Raw genomic sequence first — 17,043 nt, forward strand, 5'->3', positions numbered from 1 at the left:
TCTTCCCTTCTTTCTGTTCCACATGGGCCCAAGCTTTACCCCTTTTCTTTGATTTTGCCAAAGCACCACTAATATAAAATGACTGGATGTTTGTAGTATGTTTCCATTAAGGATTTGGTGACCACAGTACTAAACAGGACCATAAGCAACATGTTGGCCAGTTCTCAGATCTGTGACTATTTCTGTCATGGGAATGTTTCATGTCACACAAATGTTAGATATTAATAGTTATGTGACATCTCTGTTTTTGTACTATGTTTTTCCAGGCTAGAGGAAATCTCACTAGTTTTATCATAGAATGGAGTAGAGGTGATGGTGAAGGATATCAATCTTTATTTTATTGTTTCAGGTGGAGAAATAATAAGTACTAATTTTTTTAATTTAGTAAGCCTTCTTATATAACTTGGTAAATATTGGCAACCTTGTAACTGTAACCATTTTATATAGTAATGCTAAAGAAGAGGTTTTTAATAGAGAGAAAGCAGTATCAGTTCTGCAGTGCATTTTTATGATTTGTAGGAGACGAGAGTAGCAAATAGCAAACTAGGTTTTTAACCAAGATACTGTAATTCCTTCTGAACGTTAGGAGCTTATTCAAATTCTTGCCTACTAAAGGGCTTCTGGAGAGGGCCAGATGAAATTTTAAAGAGTCTTATGTTTCATTATCTTCATTTTTTGAAACTTTTCAAAGAAAGAAACAAACAGTTCTATTTTAATATGTCTCCTAGGGATATACTGTTCTTTAAAAAACTTAAATGTGTTTCTTTGTATTCTGTGTTCTCGTGTTTTATTAACTTTTTAAAAAGTCCTTGTATACCAAAGAATCTTTTGTTATTTTTTTAAATGTTTTATTTATTTCTGAGAGAGAGAGAGGCAGCGAGACAAGCAGCGAGAGAGGCAGCATGAGCAGGGGAGGGGCAGAGAGAGAGGGAGACACAGAATTGGAAGCAGGCTCCAGGCTCTGAGCTAGCTGTCAGCACAGAGCCCTACACGGGGCTCGAACCACAAATTGTGAAATCATGACCTGAGCAGAAGTCAGATGCTTAGCCAACTGAGCCACCCAGTCACCCCTCTTTTTTTTTTTTTTTAAATTATGTTAGGAAAAGGTATTTCTCTGTTAGGCCATGGTGAGATTAGTAAATCATGTCCAAAAAGAAGGATGACCTGGGCCAGCAGGATATAAATTTTGAATTGGTTATGCTGTATGTACAGTGAGACATTGACACTGGAACTTCCTCTGTCTTGTTGAGTATACTTTTCGACCAGTCATACATTATTTTTCACCTATATGCTTGCAGTTCAGTGGTAGAGTCAGACTTTTATCAAGTGGTCATAAGATATATGAAGGTGTCACTTTAATAAAAATTCTGAAGAGATATTTGTTAAGAGAACATATGGGGCTTTAGGCTTAGTCACAAGGCTGTGAGAAGGCTCCCCTGAGGAAGTGAGGAATTGTGCCAAGCTCTGAGAGAGAGGTAATTTAGGGTTAAATGGGCAGGGGAGGGCAAAGCTTTTAGGAGCAAAGGGAACTAGTAGGGGAAGTCTTGGTGATGACGGCCATTGCTCACCAAGCAAGGGCGACCTAGGGAGAGGAAGCTGGAGAGCGTTCCCAGAATGTTCCTCGGATGGGCCTTGCTGGCTACGTGAAGGGGCTTTGACATCGTCTTTAAGGGCAAGGGAGTTTTGCTAGAGTTTTAAGGGGAATGGTGGAGCGAAAACAGATTTCGCTTTCCAAATAGACACCTGGCTCTCCGAGTGGCAGACATAATAGAAGGGTTAGAAGACTGTATAGTACTCCATGTGGGAATGCGAAGGGCTTGGATTGGAATGGGAGTCAGGTAGAGCAGAACTGTGGACTGATTTGAAGAAGATTTAAGAGGCAAAATCCATCAGCACTTGGGTGGACTTGGGGTTGTAGACAAGAGAGATATCAAGAATGATCCTAAGTAATACTTACCTGGCAGGGGAGATACCATGATCAAGAATGATCCTAAGTATCTAGCTAGATATTTATCTGTTCACTGAGCTATGGGGACAGGAGCCAAGACCAGAAAAAGATGGAGTGGTTATACTTCATTTACTGCTCTCTTCCATCTCAATAAAGATTTATGGAGGGCATATCCAGCCCAGAGGGGGGTAGAAAGGATTTGATGGAAATAATTTTTTTATGGAAATAAATGAGAAACTAGATTTTGTTACAGAGGAACTTTATTACTGACTTGGCTTGAACGCAGTTGTTTTCTATGTGAGTCTTAAGATTCCACTTCCCAAATCTTCCTTTTTTGGCTGCTTGCTCTCTTGTGTTCTTGATAACGTATTAATATTCTCATAAGACAGTCCTCTTTTTAGAGGCTAGGCATGAAGTAAATTCCTTATGAGTTTTCCTTGTAATGCTTTTTAAAATGTGTTCCTGTGACGTACTCTTAGCATACCAATCACAGACAGCTTAGAACTTACACCAGTATTTCCTGTGATAGTATCCCCATAGTGTGAACCTTTGTAGCAGTTTTGCTAGTTATTGGTGTAGACTTTGTGTGACTGCTAAATTGTTTTTGGCCAATTGAAATGCATCACTGAATTTTTAACAAAAAAGTAAATAATATATTTTCATGTATCTTTTGGTATATCTCACTATATAATGTTTAAATGGGACTAAATTACCAAAGTTATTATAACATTAAAAGTACTCTCATTACTAGGTTTTGAAGAATTAGTCTTTTAATCGTCTCATTTTCACTTAAAATTTCTTTTCACAGTATATTATTCTTTTTAAAAGCTTTACTTGATCTCCTCAAAAAGTGGTCAGTCTCTATTTTAAGGGAGAGTGTTCACGGTGGAACACCACAAAACCGTTAAAGTGAATAAACTAGAGCAAATGACAGTGTGTCATGGGGGCCGGCTTGTGCGCTGTAGGATGTTCAGCGGCAGCCCCGGGCTCTCACCAGGAGATGCCAGTGGCCTCCTACCCTACCCCACTGTGATAACCAAAAGGGTCTCTAGACATTGCCAGATGCCCAGGCAAGGGGAGAGACACAGTTGTCCCCAGTTGGGTGCCGCTGAAGTAGGTTTATATTTAAATCTCAGAAATACAATGTTGTATTTAAAAACAAAAAGCTGTTGGTAAAAGATGCTCACAGTAACACACCACTTACATGATTTTCAATGTTCAAAACAGTAAAATTGCTTATGGGTAAATCCATTTGTGATAATAAAAACATGCATGGGGGATGCCTGGGTGGTTCAGTCTGTTGAGTGTCTGACTTTGGCTCCGGTCATGATCTTGAGGTTCGTGGGTTTAAGCTGTGCGTCGGGCTCTATGCTGACAGCTCAGAGCCTAGAGCTTGCTTCGGATTCTGTGTCTCCCTCTCTCTTCCCCTCCCCTGCTCACATTCTGTCTGTCTCTCAAAAATGAATAAATATTTTTAAAAAATAGTAAAAACTAAAAACATGCATGGGAGGAGTGCTACATAACAATTTCAGGATAGAAGTTACCTCTGAGGAGAGAAGGAATGGGAATGAATGAAGGCATATGTATGATGTTTTGCATTCAGCAAGAGAGAGTGATCAGAAACAAATAAACCAACATATTATCGACTTAAATCTGACCTATTTTCTGTATATTTACATGATCAATCTGCTTTGAACTCCTGAGGTCTATCATTTGTTGTACTTTTAAACTACTGTCATAAGCATTACTTTACTGACATACATGAATATACACCAGCGTATAAACTTCTGTGTATATGAGACATTTCATTTACTCATGTCAAACCTAACATGTCACATAAAACCTCATATAAAGCAGGAGCCCAAAAGACTGTTCTTAGTTGACTGACTGAAATGCTCTTCTTCTTTGCTATAGATTGTTTTCCTTTCTGATATGGTCTGAAGTACTTCAATTTAGTAGTTGATCTAACTTTTAATATTGGCAAACTATGGTAGTTTATTGGTAATAAATAATACAAGAAAAGAGATTTCTTGGAAAGCAGTCTAGTTTTTATCATTGTGTATGCCGATTAATATTTGTATTTCTATGGTACTTGGCAAACACATTAGTTCCATTGTATCTACCTGTCATGGAATGTATCCTGTGCTTTAATTTACTCCCGTTTTATAATTTTGCTCATAATGTAAAAATTAATAATTTAACTTATTTTAGAAAGTTTCTATGAAATAAGAGAATAAAGATAAAAATATAGCAGACATTAGGAAATTATTAGAAAATTTTTATTGGTGATAGCACATAGTTTTGAGAAAACCATAGATGAGAAATAATGATGTCTTCCCAGTGTGGAAGTGTGTATGTTTCAGAATATATCCTTTTTAGCACCAAAACTTAACATATATGGCTTGCAAAGGTGGGATAGCATGACCATGGATGAGAAATGGCCTCCAGAATCACACTTCTTGGGTTTAAAGCCTTAGCTCTGTTACTTCTCAGCTGTATGATCTTGAGGTATAATAGAGAACATCATTAAAACTCAGTGTTGAATCACTATCTTTACACCTGAAACTAATGTAACATTGTGTGTCAAACTATATTCGACCCCCCACCCCACAGCTTAGTACATCCTCATCTATAAAATGAGCATGATGGTAAGATCCTCTTCAGAGTGTCTTTTGAGAATTAAATAATACATGGGAAGCACTTAGCACCGGGCTTGGCACAAAAATACTTAGTCTAAAATAAAGCTTTTTCAGGTACCATATTGGTCTATACAATAACAATGTCTGTGTTTGTCAGGTTTTGCGTCCGTTGAAGGAGGAGCATTTCAGTGTAAAAGCACTTAGGACATTTGGGATATTTGCATACAAAATATAAATTGAAGTATTTTAAAATACTTAAGTGTCAAGTTATATTTCCTGCTATTTGGATGAAGAAATAAAGAATTTCTCCCAAGGAATGGCTTCCTCTGGAAGTAATTAGTTACAAAATGAATTGTAGAGTATAACCTTTGGAATCTATGAATAGTAAAATAGAATCACTTTTTTTTCTGTCCTCTTTTGTAATGCATGTAATGCATGTTGGGTATTTTTTTTTTAAATGTTTTATTTATTTCTAGGAGAGAGAGAGAGAGAGACAGCGTGAGCAGGGGAGGGTCAGAGAGAGAGGGAGTCACAGACTGAAATAGGCTCCAGGCTCCAAGCCGGCAGTCAGCACAGAGCCCGACGCGGGGCCCGAACCCACGAACCGCGAGATCATGACCTAAGTGAAAGTCGGACGCTTAACCGACTAAGCCACCCAGGCGCCCCATCATGTTGGGTATTTTAAATTTCAGAGCAAAACATTTAAAAAAGCGATTTCTGGGGCACTTAGGTGACTCAGTGGGTTGAGTGCCTGATTCTTGATTTAGGCTCAGGTCATGACCCCAGGGTCCTGGGATTAAACCCTGCCTAGGGCTCCACCCCTGCCTAGGGCTCCATGCTGAGCATGGAGTCTGCATGTTCTCTCCCTCTCTCCCTCTGGTCCTCTTCCCTGTTCTCCCTCCTCCCTCTCATAAATAAAATGGGAAAAAAAAAAAAGATTCCTGATACTTCCTTATAAAGTATATTACCAATCTAGAGAATTCAGTATTCCAGAGCATAATTAAATCAAGTTATATAACTATATTTTAAATAACTTAGTAAATTTTATGATTAATACCAATTCAATGTTTTGCCAGCATCTTTTTAAAATGTTTTTATTTATTTTTGAGAGAGAGAGACAGAGACAGAGACAGAGACAGACAGACACAGAGAATGAGTGGGGAAGGAGCAGAGAGAGAGGGAGATACAGAATCCGAAGGAGGCTCCAGGCTCTGAGCTGTCAGCACAGAGCCTCATGTGGGGCTCAAACCCACAGACCACGAGATCATGACCTGAGCCGAAGTTAGATGCCCAACTGACTGAGCCACCCAGGCACCCCATGTTTTGCCAACATCTTAGGGAATAGTCGATTCTGGCCATAAACCAATAACTAGGGAACCTTACATAGTCATTAGCAGGTGTAAGTTTGGGTTACAAGCCTCTGTGTTCTGAATGGTGGTTCAGTGACTGAGGCATGATTTTCATAGGGTGGAGATCTTGGGAATGCGGAAAGAAATATAAGCCCTCTGGATATTTTTCTATTTTTTACTACTCATAAAATTTATTTTTCATTCTCTTTCTAAATTTTTTCAGCTGAGGAAATTTATTTTGGTAAATGTTAAATGCCTTGATATAGCTTGTTCACACATGGAGATAGCAGTACAATTCAGGAACCTCTATCTTTTTGCGTTCCAAAGTAATATAATTGCAATTTTGAGACAAAATTAAGGGTGAAGTATGGAATTACCATTAATAGCTTGCTTATATATTTTATCACATCCTTAGTTTGTAGTTCAAAATGTCAGCTTTTAACTAACTCCTTGTTTAAACAAAGTGAGATACTGAAACAAGTAGCAAATTATGCCTATCATGCTGACTACAGCTGGTGACATTCTGTTGCAGACGCTGTGGGGGCAATGGCATGCTTTTGTGAATAAATTGAATTTAAAACACAGTTTTTCAGAGCTATTTTTCATATATTTTTCTTCTTTGTCTATACCTATATGATGTGTAGCATCTCGGGGTAGTGGTAGTACAAGTAACAAAACTTGGTGTATCTCCTCTTACCTCTCCATTTACATACCCATGAGGAGATTTAAAAAGAAAACCAAAAACTCATAACATGTCTGTAAATTAAGAAACTACAAATTGATTGTTGGCAAAGTCCAGGAGATGGATTGAAAAACACAGCCTTGAGCTTCATGCTCCTTACTCTACTTTCTGAACCAGATTAGGGCAAACTGTCAAAGGGCTGTAGGACCCATGCTACTTTTGGGCAGCACCCATGCCCACTAGAGCTGGAAACAGGCAGCTGTCTTATGGTGGTAACTGTCATTTGACCCTGAGAGAGCTGGAGTTCTCTGTCCCCCAACTAGCATGCCTCAGCACCTGTATTGCCAGAATTTTCCAGGAACTAAGCACCCCAAATACAGTATGACACGAAGCAGACATGGACTAGAGGCAGCAAGTTGCACTGTAGGATTCACAGACTACCATAGCAAGGTGTGGTGAGTGTGGAGTAGAGGGAGCAGGGTGTGCTAGGAAGGGTGGGTCCAGTGAACAGCTTACTCTGACAGCTGCGCAGGTGATCCAGCCTCAGAGCAGCCAACACAACGAAAGCAGTGTTTGCTGGGAACCCAGGTTTTGAAATTGGGCTCAGGGGGCTGAAAAACCCAGTTAGCCTTTTGGTTGCAAGATGCCAGGCCTAGTGAATCTCTTCCAATCTTAAAAAAGCAGGGAGGTGTACCTTATGAAAAGATAGGGAGAGTTAAAGAGAACACTGTTCTGAAGATTGAGTAGCAACACATAGTTCTAAAAAAGATTTTTTGTAACAAACAGATGAACATTCCTAAAGCAGAGCCAGAAGGATATGACCTCTATGGTGAGAACAAGCTGAAACAAGGCAAAAATTGCCAGTGTCAAAGTCAGCTGAACTAAGAAGATAAACGAAAAATTGAGAAAGTTAAAAGAACAAAATTGATGCAACAGTTTTGATTAATTTACTCATGAAATATTTATGAAATATTGAACCTACTATGTGCCTGCTATTCTAGGCACTTATGCAGTAGTGAATAAAACATACAAGGCAGTTAAGAGCCAACCTAAAACTGACATGGTTTCTCGTGAAAAATATTAGGAAAATAGGTGTAGAAACAACATTTAAGGTTGCTAGAAGAAAACTTTTCTAAGTTTATTGATTTCCAGGTAATATTAGTTCAAAACACATACCCCCACACATTCTTTTCTAGACATATTTTGGTAACTTAAAATTTTTATTCCAAAGAGAAGAAGTCCTAACAGGATCTAGGCAGAACAAAGTTATCTGTGTTAAAACAAAAATCAAATTGGCCTCAGACTTAAATATTCTTTTTCTTGGAAGAAGTAAGTATATGGAGAAGTAGTAGTACATGGATTTTGTTATAGACTTTTTGTTCCTATGTGCTGGAAAGTTGCTTTAGTAAACATACAAACAAACCTACAATGTCTGTGATGTGAACGGCACTTTCCAGGGCTTTGCAATGCATACAATTTTATAGGGAACCCAAAGATGGGGGAGAATGTAAGGTTGCCTTCCTCGGAATTCTGTGCCTGCCAAGTTGCCATTCATGTGTGAGGACTTGAACATATATCATGACTTTCCTCAGAAAGACACTCAAAGATGGACACTGAGCAGAATCTTCATGGAAACTGAGCTCTAAATAAATGTGAAAACCACAGTAGAAAAGGACTGGAGGTAAAGATTGAAGCTAATAAAATATGTAAAGAGATATAGATTATATATAATAGCTTGTGTGTGTATAATTACAAATTAAATATAACAGCCAAAACCTATTCTCAAAAATAAATTTAACAAAATGGTAAAAGAAGAACCAGAGTCTGTAATCCCAGATTAATTTAAAAACAGTTTCAGTTCACTGCAATTTAAATTGGTTCTGATATAAGAATCAACAGATCAATAATGTAGACTATACTAGAAAGCTCTGAAAGAAAATCTGGAGCATATATGTAAGAATGCTAGGATACAACAAAGAACTAAAAATCCATGGTAAAGAGTATCGGGAAAATTGATTCAGTATTTAGAATTATATGAAATATAGATTTCCTCACTATGTTATATATTAAAATAAATTACAGGTGGATAAAGACTTAAGGAAAGAAATAAAATCATTAGAATATTGAAACATAACTGTGGATGAGTATTAACCATACTCAAGCTAAGTAAGGACTTTGAACACAAACATAGTGGACATAAAGGCATACTTCAATAAATGTGACCATGTAATAATAAGTTATATTCAACAACAACCAAGCCCTAAATAATTCAATGATCACATTAATATGGGGAAAATATTTGTAACAAAATTTGACAACAGGTTCACATCCATGAATCAACAAGAAAAATAAAATTATAAAAAACAGTAAACCTCTTTTCACTTACCAGTTGATACAAGGGAGCTTCTCTGACCTGGTCTAAAGATTTTTTTCAATGATTGTATTTACTGTTGGTTATGGTTGTAGAGTAGGTGTTCTTATATACTGCTGAAGGGATCTGTGAAATGATATATTTTTGGATATCAGTTTTGGCAGGAGCCTTTAATGCGCATACCACTTGACCCAGTTATATCACTTGCAGAATTTATGGGGGGGGGAAAAAAGAAGCAGATGTTAAAATATGTTCATTGATCAGTTAAATAACCATACATTAAAAATAATGGTTTTATTTTTTTATTTTTTTAATGTTTTATTTATCTCAGAGAGAGAGAGAGAGCGAGCGAGAGAAAGAGAGAGAGAGCATGAGCAGGGGAGGGTCAGAGAGAGACAGAGACACAGAATCTGAAACAAGCTCCAGGCTCTGAGCTAGCTGTCAGCACAGAGCCCGACTTGGGGCTCGAATCCACGAACCATGAGATCATGACCTGAGCTGAAGTTGGACAGCCAACCAACTGAGCCACCCAGGCACCCCCAAAAATGATGGTTTTAAAAATTATTCAATGACAGGTTAAAATGTACCTCATGCAGTATCAAATGAAATAAAGGCAACATGTAACACCATATACAATACTACTATTCCAATTTGAGAAAAATTTACTGGAAGAAAGCAAACCAAAATACTAGCAAGGGTTATGCCTTTTATATTATGTTTTCTGTAAAGAGTTTGCATTATTTTTATAAGCAGTTTGAATAAAAGTGAAATGTTAAATTCTTTCCAGCACCTTCTGCTCTTAAGTGCATGTAAGTTTCCACCAAACATTGAGGTGATTTCATGTAAAAAACTTCATCTCTTTGTCTTTTCTTTAAGTAAATATATATAAACTGTATTGAGTGAGTGAGAAGGAGGGAGAGAGAGAGTTGAGAGAGGATTTCCATGGTATTGGTGAAAGGATAACTATTTTATACAGTGAATTTTATTTATGAGATGCCAGAAATTAATGCATTTCTTTCTTCAAGGTGATGTAAATAAGTTTGTTGTAAATTTAAATTTATAGTCCTATATGGGCAAATTTGAACTCAGTAAGACTTTTTATAAAATCAGACAAAGGTAATACTTAGGATGCAATGAAAAGATGCCTGTGGGTCTCCATTTCGAGTGCAGTATAGGATGAGGCATGACATGGAAGAACTCTGCACTGAAATGTGGGCAGTTTTACTTTCTTCGTGAATGCGTGTATAGTGCTGTGTCTTTCTTTGTGCTGGGAGCAGAGGTTCCTGATTGGGCTTGTTCTTCTCTTATGCTATATGTAGGTTGCTGGCTAGAGCCTTTTGAAAAGGAGCAGGGTAAGAAAATGACATCAGTGCCTTAAGAGGGAGTAGCATACCTAGAATATTTACCTGGTACTGCCTGTACTAATATTCTAGCTGATCACCCCCCACATGACTTTGAATTTGCAGTTCTTCCTTCCCAATAATGAGACAGTTCCCATATCAGAAAGTATCTAGAAGGCTGAGTACAAAGAGATTGTATCCCAGAAGCTGTCTATACTCTACAATTCTATCTAAGCTCCATTAACAACAAAAATAGAATGCTCTTAATCTTTTTTTCCTCAATACCCAAAGCACTTTCAGATGATTTTTTTTCCTGTAACAAATATGAAAGTTGGTATTCTTTTCTTATTTCAAGGGGCAGATGAGAAACAGAAAGAGGTTGATTTTAAAGACCTAGTTATGAACGACTCAGGGTTTGTCATGGAGCAAAGATTAAAATGGTAACTTTCCTTTCTTCCTCCTGCTTTCCTCTGCTTTTGTAAAGAACTAAAATAAAGTGTTTATTTTTGATAAGTTAATGACTTGTACCTTGTTGGTTATTGCTTGCTACTGCATGCATTTTTAAAGGCTTTGTTTTGATGCAGTGACAATCTTTTATTAAAAGATTTGCTCCTACAGATCTGAAAGTATACCCACTTAGAGTACAAAAGAGCAGACCTGAGTCATTCAGAAGACCTTTCTTTCTATATAATATATTGGCTTTGAAGAACCTATGTATTATTTTGCCAAAAGCTTTTTTATTTGTTTTATAGACCAGAATTAGACACGCGTTATTTAACATCGTGGTACTTAGCTCTGAGCATTTTCATTTCCTTTCCAGCCCTTACTTTTTCCTCCAATCAAAGAGGACAAAAAAAAATTTTTTCTTTGCAATGTTTCTGTTTAAAATGGGCTTTTGCTCACAACCCACTTCTGTTCAGGAGAACGAAATAAAGGCAAGAGTCGGTGTAGCGATTGGCATTTGGTGGCAGATGTTTGTCTCTCTTTGGGTTTGAAATGACTTATCAGTAGGGGAAGGACTGGTGAAGTAGGCTTGTTAGGCACAGTAAAGGGCAGAGACTTAGAAGGGGAAGTCTATTATCGGCAACTACCAAGTATTGTAGAAGCCTTTTCTGTGCTATAGAAGCCTAATTAAAATGTTTCTCTGAGTTTCAGAAGGAACTATAGGTGATGGTAAACATTATATCAGTCATCCTGGCACTTTTCTTGTAGCATCCAGATATTAACACTTCTGGTTTATTCATGGTCTATTACCATCTCTGCTCTTGGCTCCCTTCTCTCTCCCTTTATTTCTCTCTTCTCTGACAATGTCTGCAGGTGCTTAGAAAGAGAATTTTGGAACCAGGAGATGAGGGGCTGGGAAAGAAGAGAATCTATTTTTTTTACTCTCTAGATTCTTGCTGCTCAGTCTCCGAATATACCCCCACACCATTGGGATTCCCAGTTTCAAAAACACTGAGGAATAACTTTCTGCCTCTTTTTTCCTTTGTAGGAAACACATGAAATTGTGGCAATCAAGAAATTCAAGGACAGTGAAGGTATATATGTATATCTTTCTTTTTCTTTTTCTTTTTAGTCCCTGTGAACAGAATATAGAAGAGATGGGATCTAGCTGATGACACTTTGTTCCTAAAATTTTAACATCTGCATCTCAGAAAGTGAATATAGCATATTTATTATCATGCTTTGCTTTGAAACATTTAGCTCCTGTGTAAATCAAATCTTATGATATTAGAAAATTTATTGTGTATTTTAAGGTACATCAGCATTGGAAATCTTGCTTTAAATGCTAGGTAGAAGGCATGCTATTTATGCTATTTCTAAATGTTATTAAAATGAGAAAACTGATTTGAAATAAATATTTTTGTGAGTTCACACAAGTAGTAAGTGCTGTGTGAAGGGCTTTGGTATTGATTACTATGATTTTCGGTTCCTAGTCAGTTAGAAATATACAAGGATAAGTGGTATGCAGATGGTATCAAGAAACTGATTTTGTATTTAAAATAACTCATTGGAAGAATAAAAGCTTTTCAAGAAGAAATACCATAGTTAGAGTCCTTGGTCACACATCCAGACTATTTCAGATGCTGGGACCCCTGAGTGGCTCAGTTGTTTAAGTGTCTGACCCTTGATTTCAGCTCAGGTCATGACCTCACAGTTCATGGGATCAAGCTCTGTGTCGGGGCTCTGCCCTGATCACAGAGCCTGCTTGGGATTCTCTCTCACCCTCTCTTTCTGACCCTCCCCAGCTTGCACATACATACACATGTACTGTCTCTCTCAAATAAACTTTAAAAAAATAAATAAGCAAAAAAATTACCCTATGCCAGACAAGAAAATTTTAAATAAAGCACTAAAAAAATAATGTACCAAATATAAACAAATATAACATTTCAGTAGTTCCTTAGGTTTTAAATCTAGATTACTGGCCATCTAAAGACAGACAAATTGGGGGCGCTGGGGTGGCTTGGTCAGTTAAGCGTCCAACTTTGGCTCAGGTCATGATCTCACGGTTTGTGGGTTTGAGCCCCGCGTTGGGCTCTGTGCTGACAGCTTAGAACCTGGACCCTGTTTCAGACTCTGTGTCTCCCTCTCTCTCTGACCCTCCCCTGCTCATGCTGTCTCTCTCTCTCTCTCTCTCTCTCTCTCTCTCTCTCTCTCTCTCTCACTCTCAGAAATAAATAAAACATAAAAAAAAAAAAAAAGATAGCCAAGTAGAAAAACTTACCAGGAAGACACACATGGTCTTTCAGAAGCTCTAGGCAGCATTTTGCCAATTTTTTTCCTACAGAGACCCACAGAAATATTTTTTTACATCCTAATCCAGTATCCACATACATAGTGTCCTATATATAACTAAAGTAAAAGTGTCACAAAACTATTTTACTAATGGGAGGCTCTTCATTTTCTGTTCTTTCCTGCTCATATAAATTCACATAAATGCCTATTTGTGGCATCAGATAATATCGACTTTACCACTGAATCATAACCTGCTTTGTGGAAAATAGTGCTCCAGGGTAAGAGGCACTAGCATGGCATTAGCTTTCATACCTAATTGGAAGTATGACAATAGCAGTTATAGCCTATCTTCATCAGCACACATTGACTACGTACTGTAAGCCTCTATATTTGTGAATAGTTTTATCACCCATACTTTAGACACTTAGCAAACATTAAATAATGAAAAGGGCTCACTAACAAAGTCCAGGGGTAGATTCAGTGGTATTTGATGTATCCCAACTCTGATGTGCTGGTTCTATGGAGCACACACACATCATCTGGGCAAACCTTAGCAGCCATTGTCTTGCCAGCCTTAAAGAGAACGCAATAAAGAATGCTTTTAGCTTGTTCTAAAGGAAAATAAAAAAAACCTGCTTCAAAGGATATACCTGTAGTCTAACAGGAAGCAATAGCCCCAGGCCAGTCCACTCTGAGATCATTGGAAATGAGCTCTTTGAGCAGTGGCTTTGGGCTAACCACAGGTGGCCAAGAGACAAATGATGATCTACTAAAAAAAAAAGTGGTTACAACAGTAGATCAAAGCATAACCTTTGCCTTCGTGTAAAGACTTCTGGCTGTGCATTCATCTTGTACGGCACATCGTCAAGCATCAGTTACCACCAAAAATAATCATTGTCATGAAGTTTTTGAAAAGCAGTACAATCTAGGCCGCGTATGCCATTGCTTTAAAAAAAAAAAAACTGCCATATTTTTCACAGTCTCTGTTCTGTGCATACCATTTCTTTGCTTCAGTTAAACAGTGTCTTTGTACCTGTGTGATGATGCCTTCAGAGTGGTAATCAATAACATCCATTTAAATGTATTGAGCACTGAGCCAGATGCTGTAAAAGCCCTGAAAGTAAATCAGGTGTGGGTGATTTCAAGAAGCTTAGTAGAATTAAGACCTGTAAATAAAGAGCAGTAAAACAGAGTAGAAAGCAGTTAGTGCCTGAAGGAATTTGTTTAATTTTGAGGCAAGAGACATTGCTTCTAGCTGTGGTATCCTGAGAATGTATGTATAGTGTAGACATTATAGGAAACATTTGATCAGCCCTTATTTCTCTGCACTGACAAAGCATGAATCCCTTCTACCCTCATCTCTGTTAGACCAGTATCAGTTATCATACCTTACAGTCATGCAGCCTTATCACCCATCCGCCTTGCAGATGGACACCTTTGTAAGTATGCCCATATAGACTTCTAGGGGGATACTTTTTTTTTTAAACAAATAGTTTATTGTCAAGTTGGTTTCCATATAACACCCAGTGCTCATCCCCACAAGTGCCCTCCTCCATGTCCATCTCCCCCCTCCTAGGGAGATACTTCTAAACATACTGTGATAGAATCTGAAGACATGCAATTATTCATAATTTTTTAGTTCCAGTTCTATTCTAGGCACACTTTTCTACTGTTTCCAACTCTCCCTGGGAGATCTCATACTCTCTTTCTCTCTTTTCTGTCTTAACCATTTCCCTCCTGCCTGAGTAGAATCTTTTTTTTTTTTTTTTTTAACATGGAGGCAAGAGCCTCTTTTTAAAAAACTGTTTGTTTGCTTTGAGAGAGAGAGAGAGAGAGAGTGAGCTAGCAAGCTGGGAAGGGCAGAGAAAGAGGGAGAGAGAAATCCCAAGCAGGCTTTGCACTGTCAGCACAGAGCCCACGGCTGGGCTTGAACTTAGATACTGTGAGATCTTGACCTAAGCTGAAAACAAGAGTTGGACGCATAACTGACTGAGCTACCCAGGTGCCCCCCTGCCTGAGTAGAATCTTGCTTAATGATATGTGTGTGGTGAACAATCCTTTTGGAATGTGAAGTGTATATGGATAGTTTAGTACAGATGAGAATGTCCATTCAATGCCTGCGTGAATGGCTTAATTCTGAACCATTTTATCCCCTTAAATTTCAATCAGGAAAATTCTAATAAAAATTAGTTTCATCATAATATCCTATTGACATCTAGCTCTCATTGGTCTTTTTTATTAATTACTCTGAAAATATTCTGTTGATATTATATGACTCTTCTAAACCCAATGTTTAAAAATCTTTGTGAAGATCATGAAATAATCCTGTAAAAACATTGTTACACTGAAAAAAGATCTGAACTTGGTCTGATTTGCATATCAGCAAAATATCAAGGGATATTTTATGAGTGTATATTACCTTCTGTTAGCTTTGAAAGATTTTGATAATGTCCTATTTTCTTGTTAAATTCATAAATATATCAACAAATTTGTATAAAATATCTTTGAAACTACATAAGGTTGAACAATATTTTGTTCAAGCTGTCCTTGTTATCCCAGGATAATAGATCACTACCTAAAATGGGAACTAAACTTTAAATAAGAGGTTAGATTGGGACTTTAAGTTGAGAAAATGGAACAAAAATTATAAAAATAAGTTTACTATATCTTATAGTTAACACAATTTGGACTATAATAGCTATTTCTTAGAAAAAACAATCCAGTATTAACTTTTTTGAGGGAGGGGCAATTTTTACAGTAAAATTGTAGGCTAGGACAGTGAGTGACTTTCATAATAACGAAAAGAGGCTCATTAAAAAAATATATACAAAAAGTTTTGTCAATTTTCTCTTTTTTGTGTCCCTGTCTTTCTGACTACATCCTTGTCAGTATTTTACTCTCTAGTTGTTAGCTCTTAGAACTCTGTCGATCATTTATCTGTGTCTTTTGTCTGTGATTCTCCTTGAAAGGCTGACATACTGGGTAGGGATTAAAACCTCATGTTAAAAATGAGTACTGTGTGACTGATGATACTTTTATCTGAGATCACTTCATTCGTTAATATTTTTTTGTTTTAATGACTTTTGCTTCTTTATACATCATCATAAATGCAGAGTCTCAGATAATGAATTCTTAATGATACCCTGAATGATAGTATTATGAGTTTGTCTCTTAATGTAAGTTTCCACAGAGAAACATTAACAGTAAACACCTAAGCAAACAGAAGTCTTCAAAGAATTCGTTCTATTCAGAATGTGGGTTTTCTGAGAAGAGAAAAATGACCCCAGACTAAAAAGGTACTAGAGATTATTTAGTTAAAAAATACTTTTTCAACCGTGTATAATGATAAATTTAGCCTAATTCATCTACCCTTCCTATAACTCCAGTTCTGTACAATGAAATTTGATGTTCAAATGATAATCTGTCACTGTTGGACCATCATTCTCATTCACACATATGTACAAGTGTCTGCCATCCTCAGTTTATTAAATAATCCAGGAGCAGTGATTTAGACTAGATAGATTTGAATGAATGAGTTAAAAATGTTGTCTGTTCATCCTTTACTTGAGAAAGTCCTGTGATCTAGGATTTATTTTTGACATATATTTGGATCTTCTGGTGTGACTACATCTTTTGCTTCTTAGGACTTTTCAGTCTCCCTAAAAGTACAGGTGATGGGGTGAGGAGGAATCCTCCCTATTTGTCACTGGGCCTTGATACATGGCAAGGAGGCTGATTGTCAGGAAGCCGTGTAGTAGTCCACAGTTAAGATGGAATTTAGGTTGTATCTCTGCTTTTATATCAACGGCTTGCATTTCATGTCCTGGTGCTTATCTTTTCTGTAGATAAATATTTTTTTCTCTTGGAATGGATGTATTCTTTTTAAACATGAGAAACTGTATAATTGGTCATCCATTCTTTCCTCCAGTTTATTTCTTTCTTTTTTTTTTTTTAAATATTTTTATTTATTTCTAG

The 17,043-nt window shown here is 37.2% G+C and overlaps 1 protein-coding gene across 8 annotated transcripts in view; it reads left to right on the forward strand.

Moving 5' to 3' along the window:
- Positions 1 to 17,043, forward strand: part of CDKL5 (cyclin dependent kinase like 5) — a 213,767-nt gene that overhangs the window by 114,336 nt on the left and 82,388 nt on the right. For all 8 annotated transcript variants that reach the window (XM_039247375.1, XM_039247367.1, XM_039247370.1 and 5 more), the window contains one exon: positions 11,822 to 11,867. In XM_039247375.1, coding sequence (XP_039103306.1) covers positions 11,822 to 11,867 — 46 coding nt within the window. The remainder of the gene's footprint in view (positions 1 to 11,821; positions 11,868 to 17,043) is intronic.

The sequence above is a fragment of the Hyaena hyaena genome, unplaced genomic scaffold (assembly GCF_003009895.1).
Source record: "Hyaena hyaena isolate Hyena2069 unplaced genomic scaffold, ASM300989v1 scaffold_295, whole genome shotgun sequence".
Classification (NCBI taxonomy): Eukaryota; Metazoa; Chordata; class Mammalia; order Carnivora; family Hyaenidae; genus Hyaena; species Hyaena hyaena.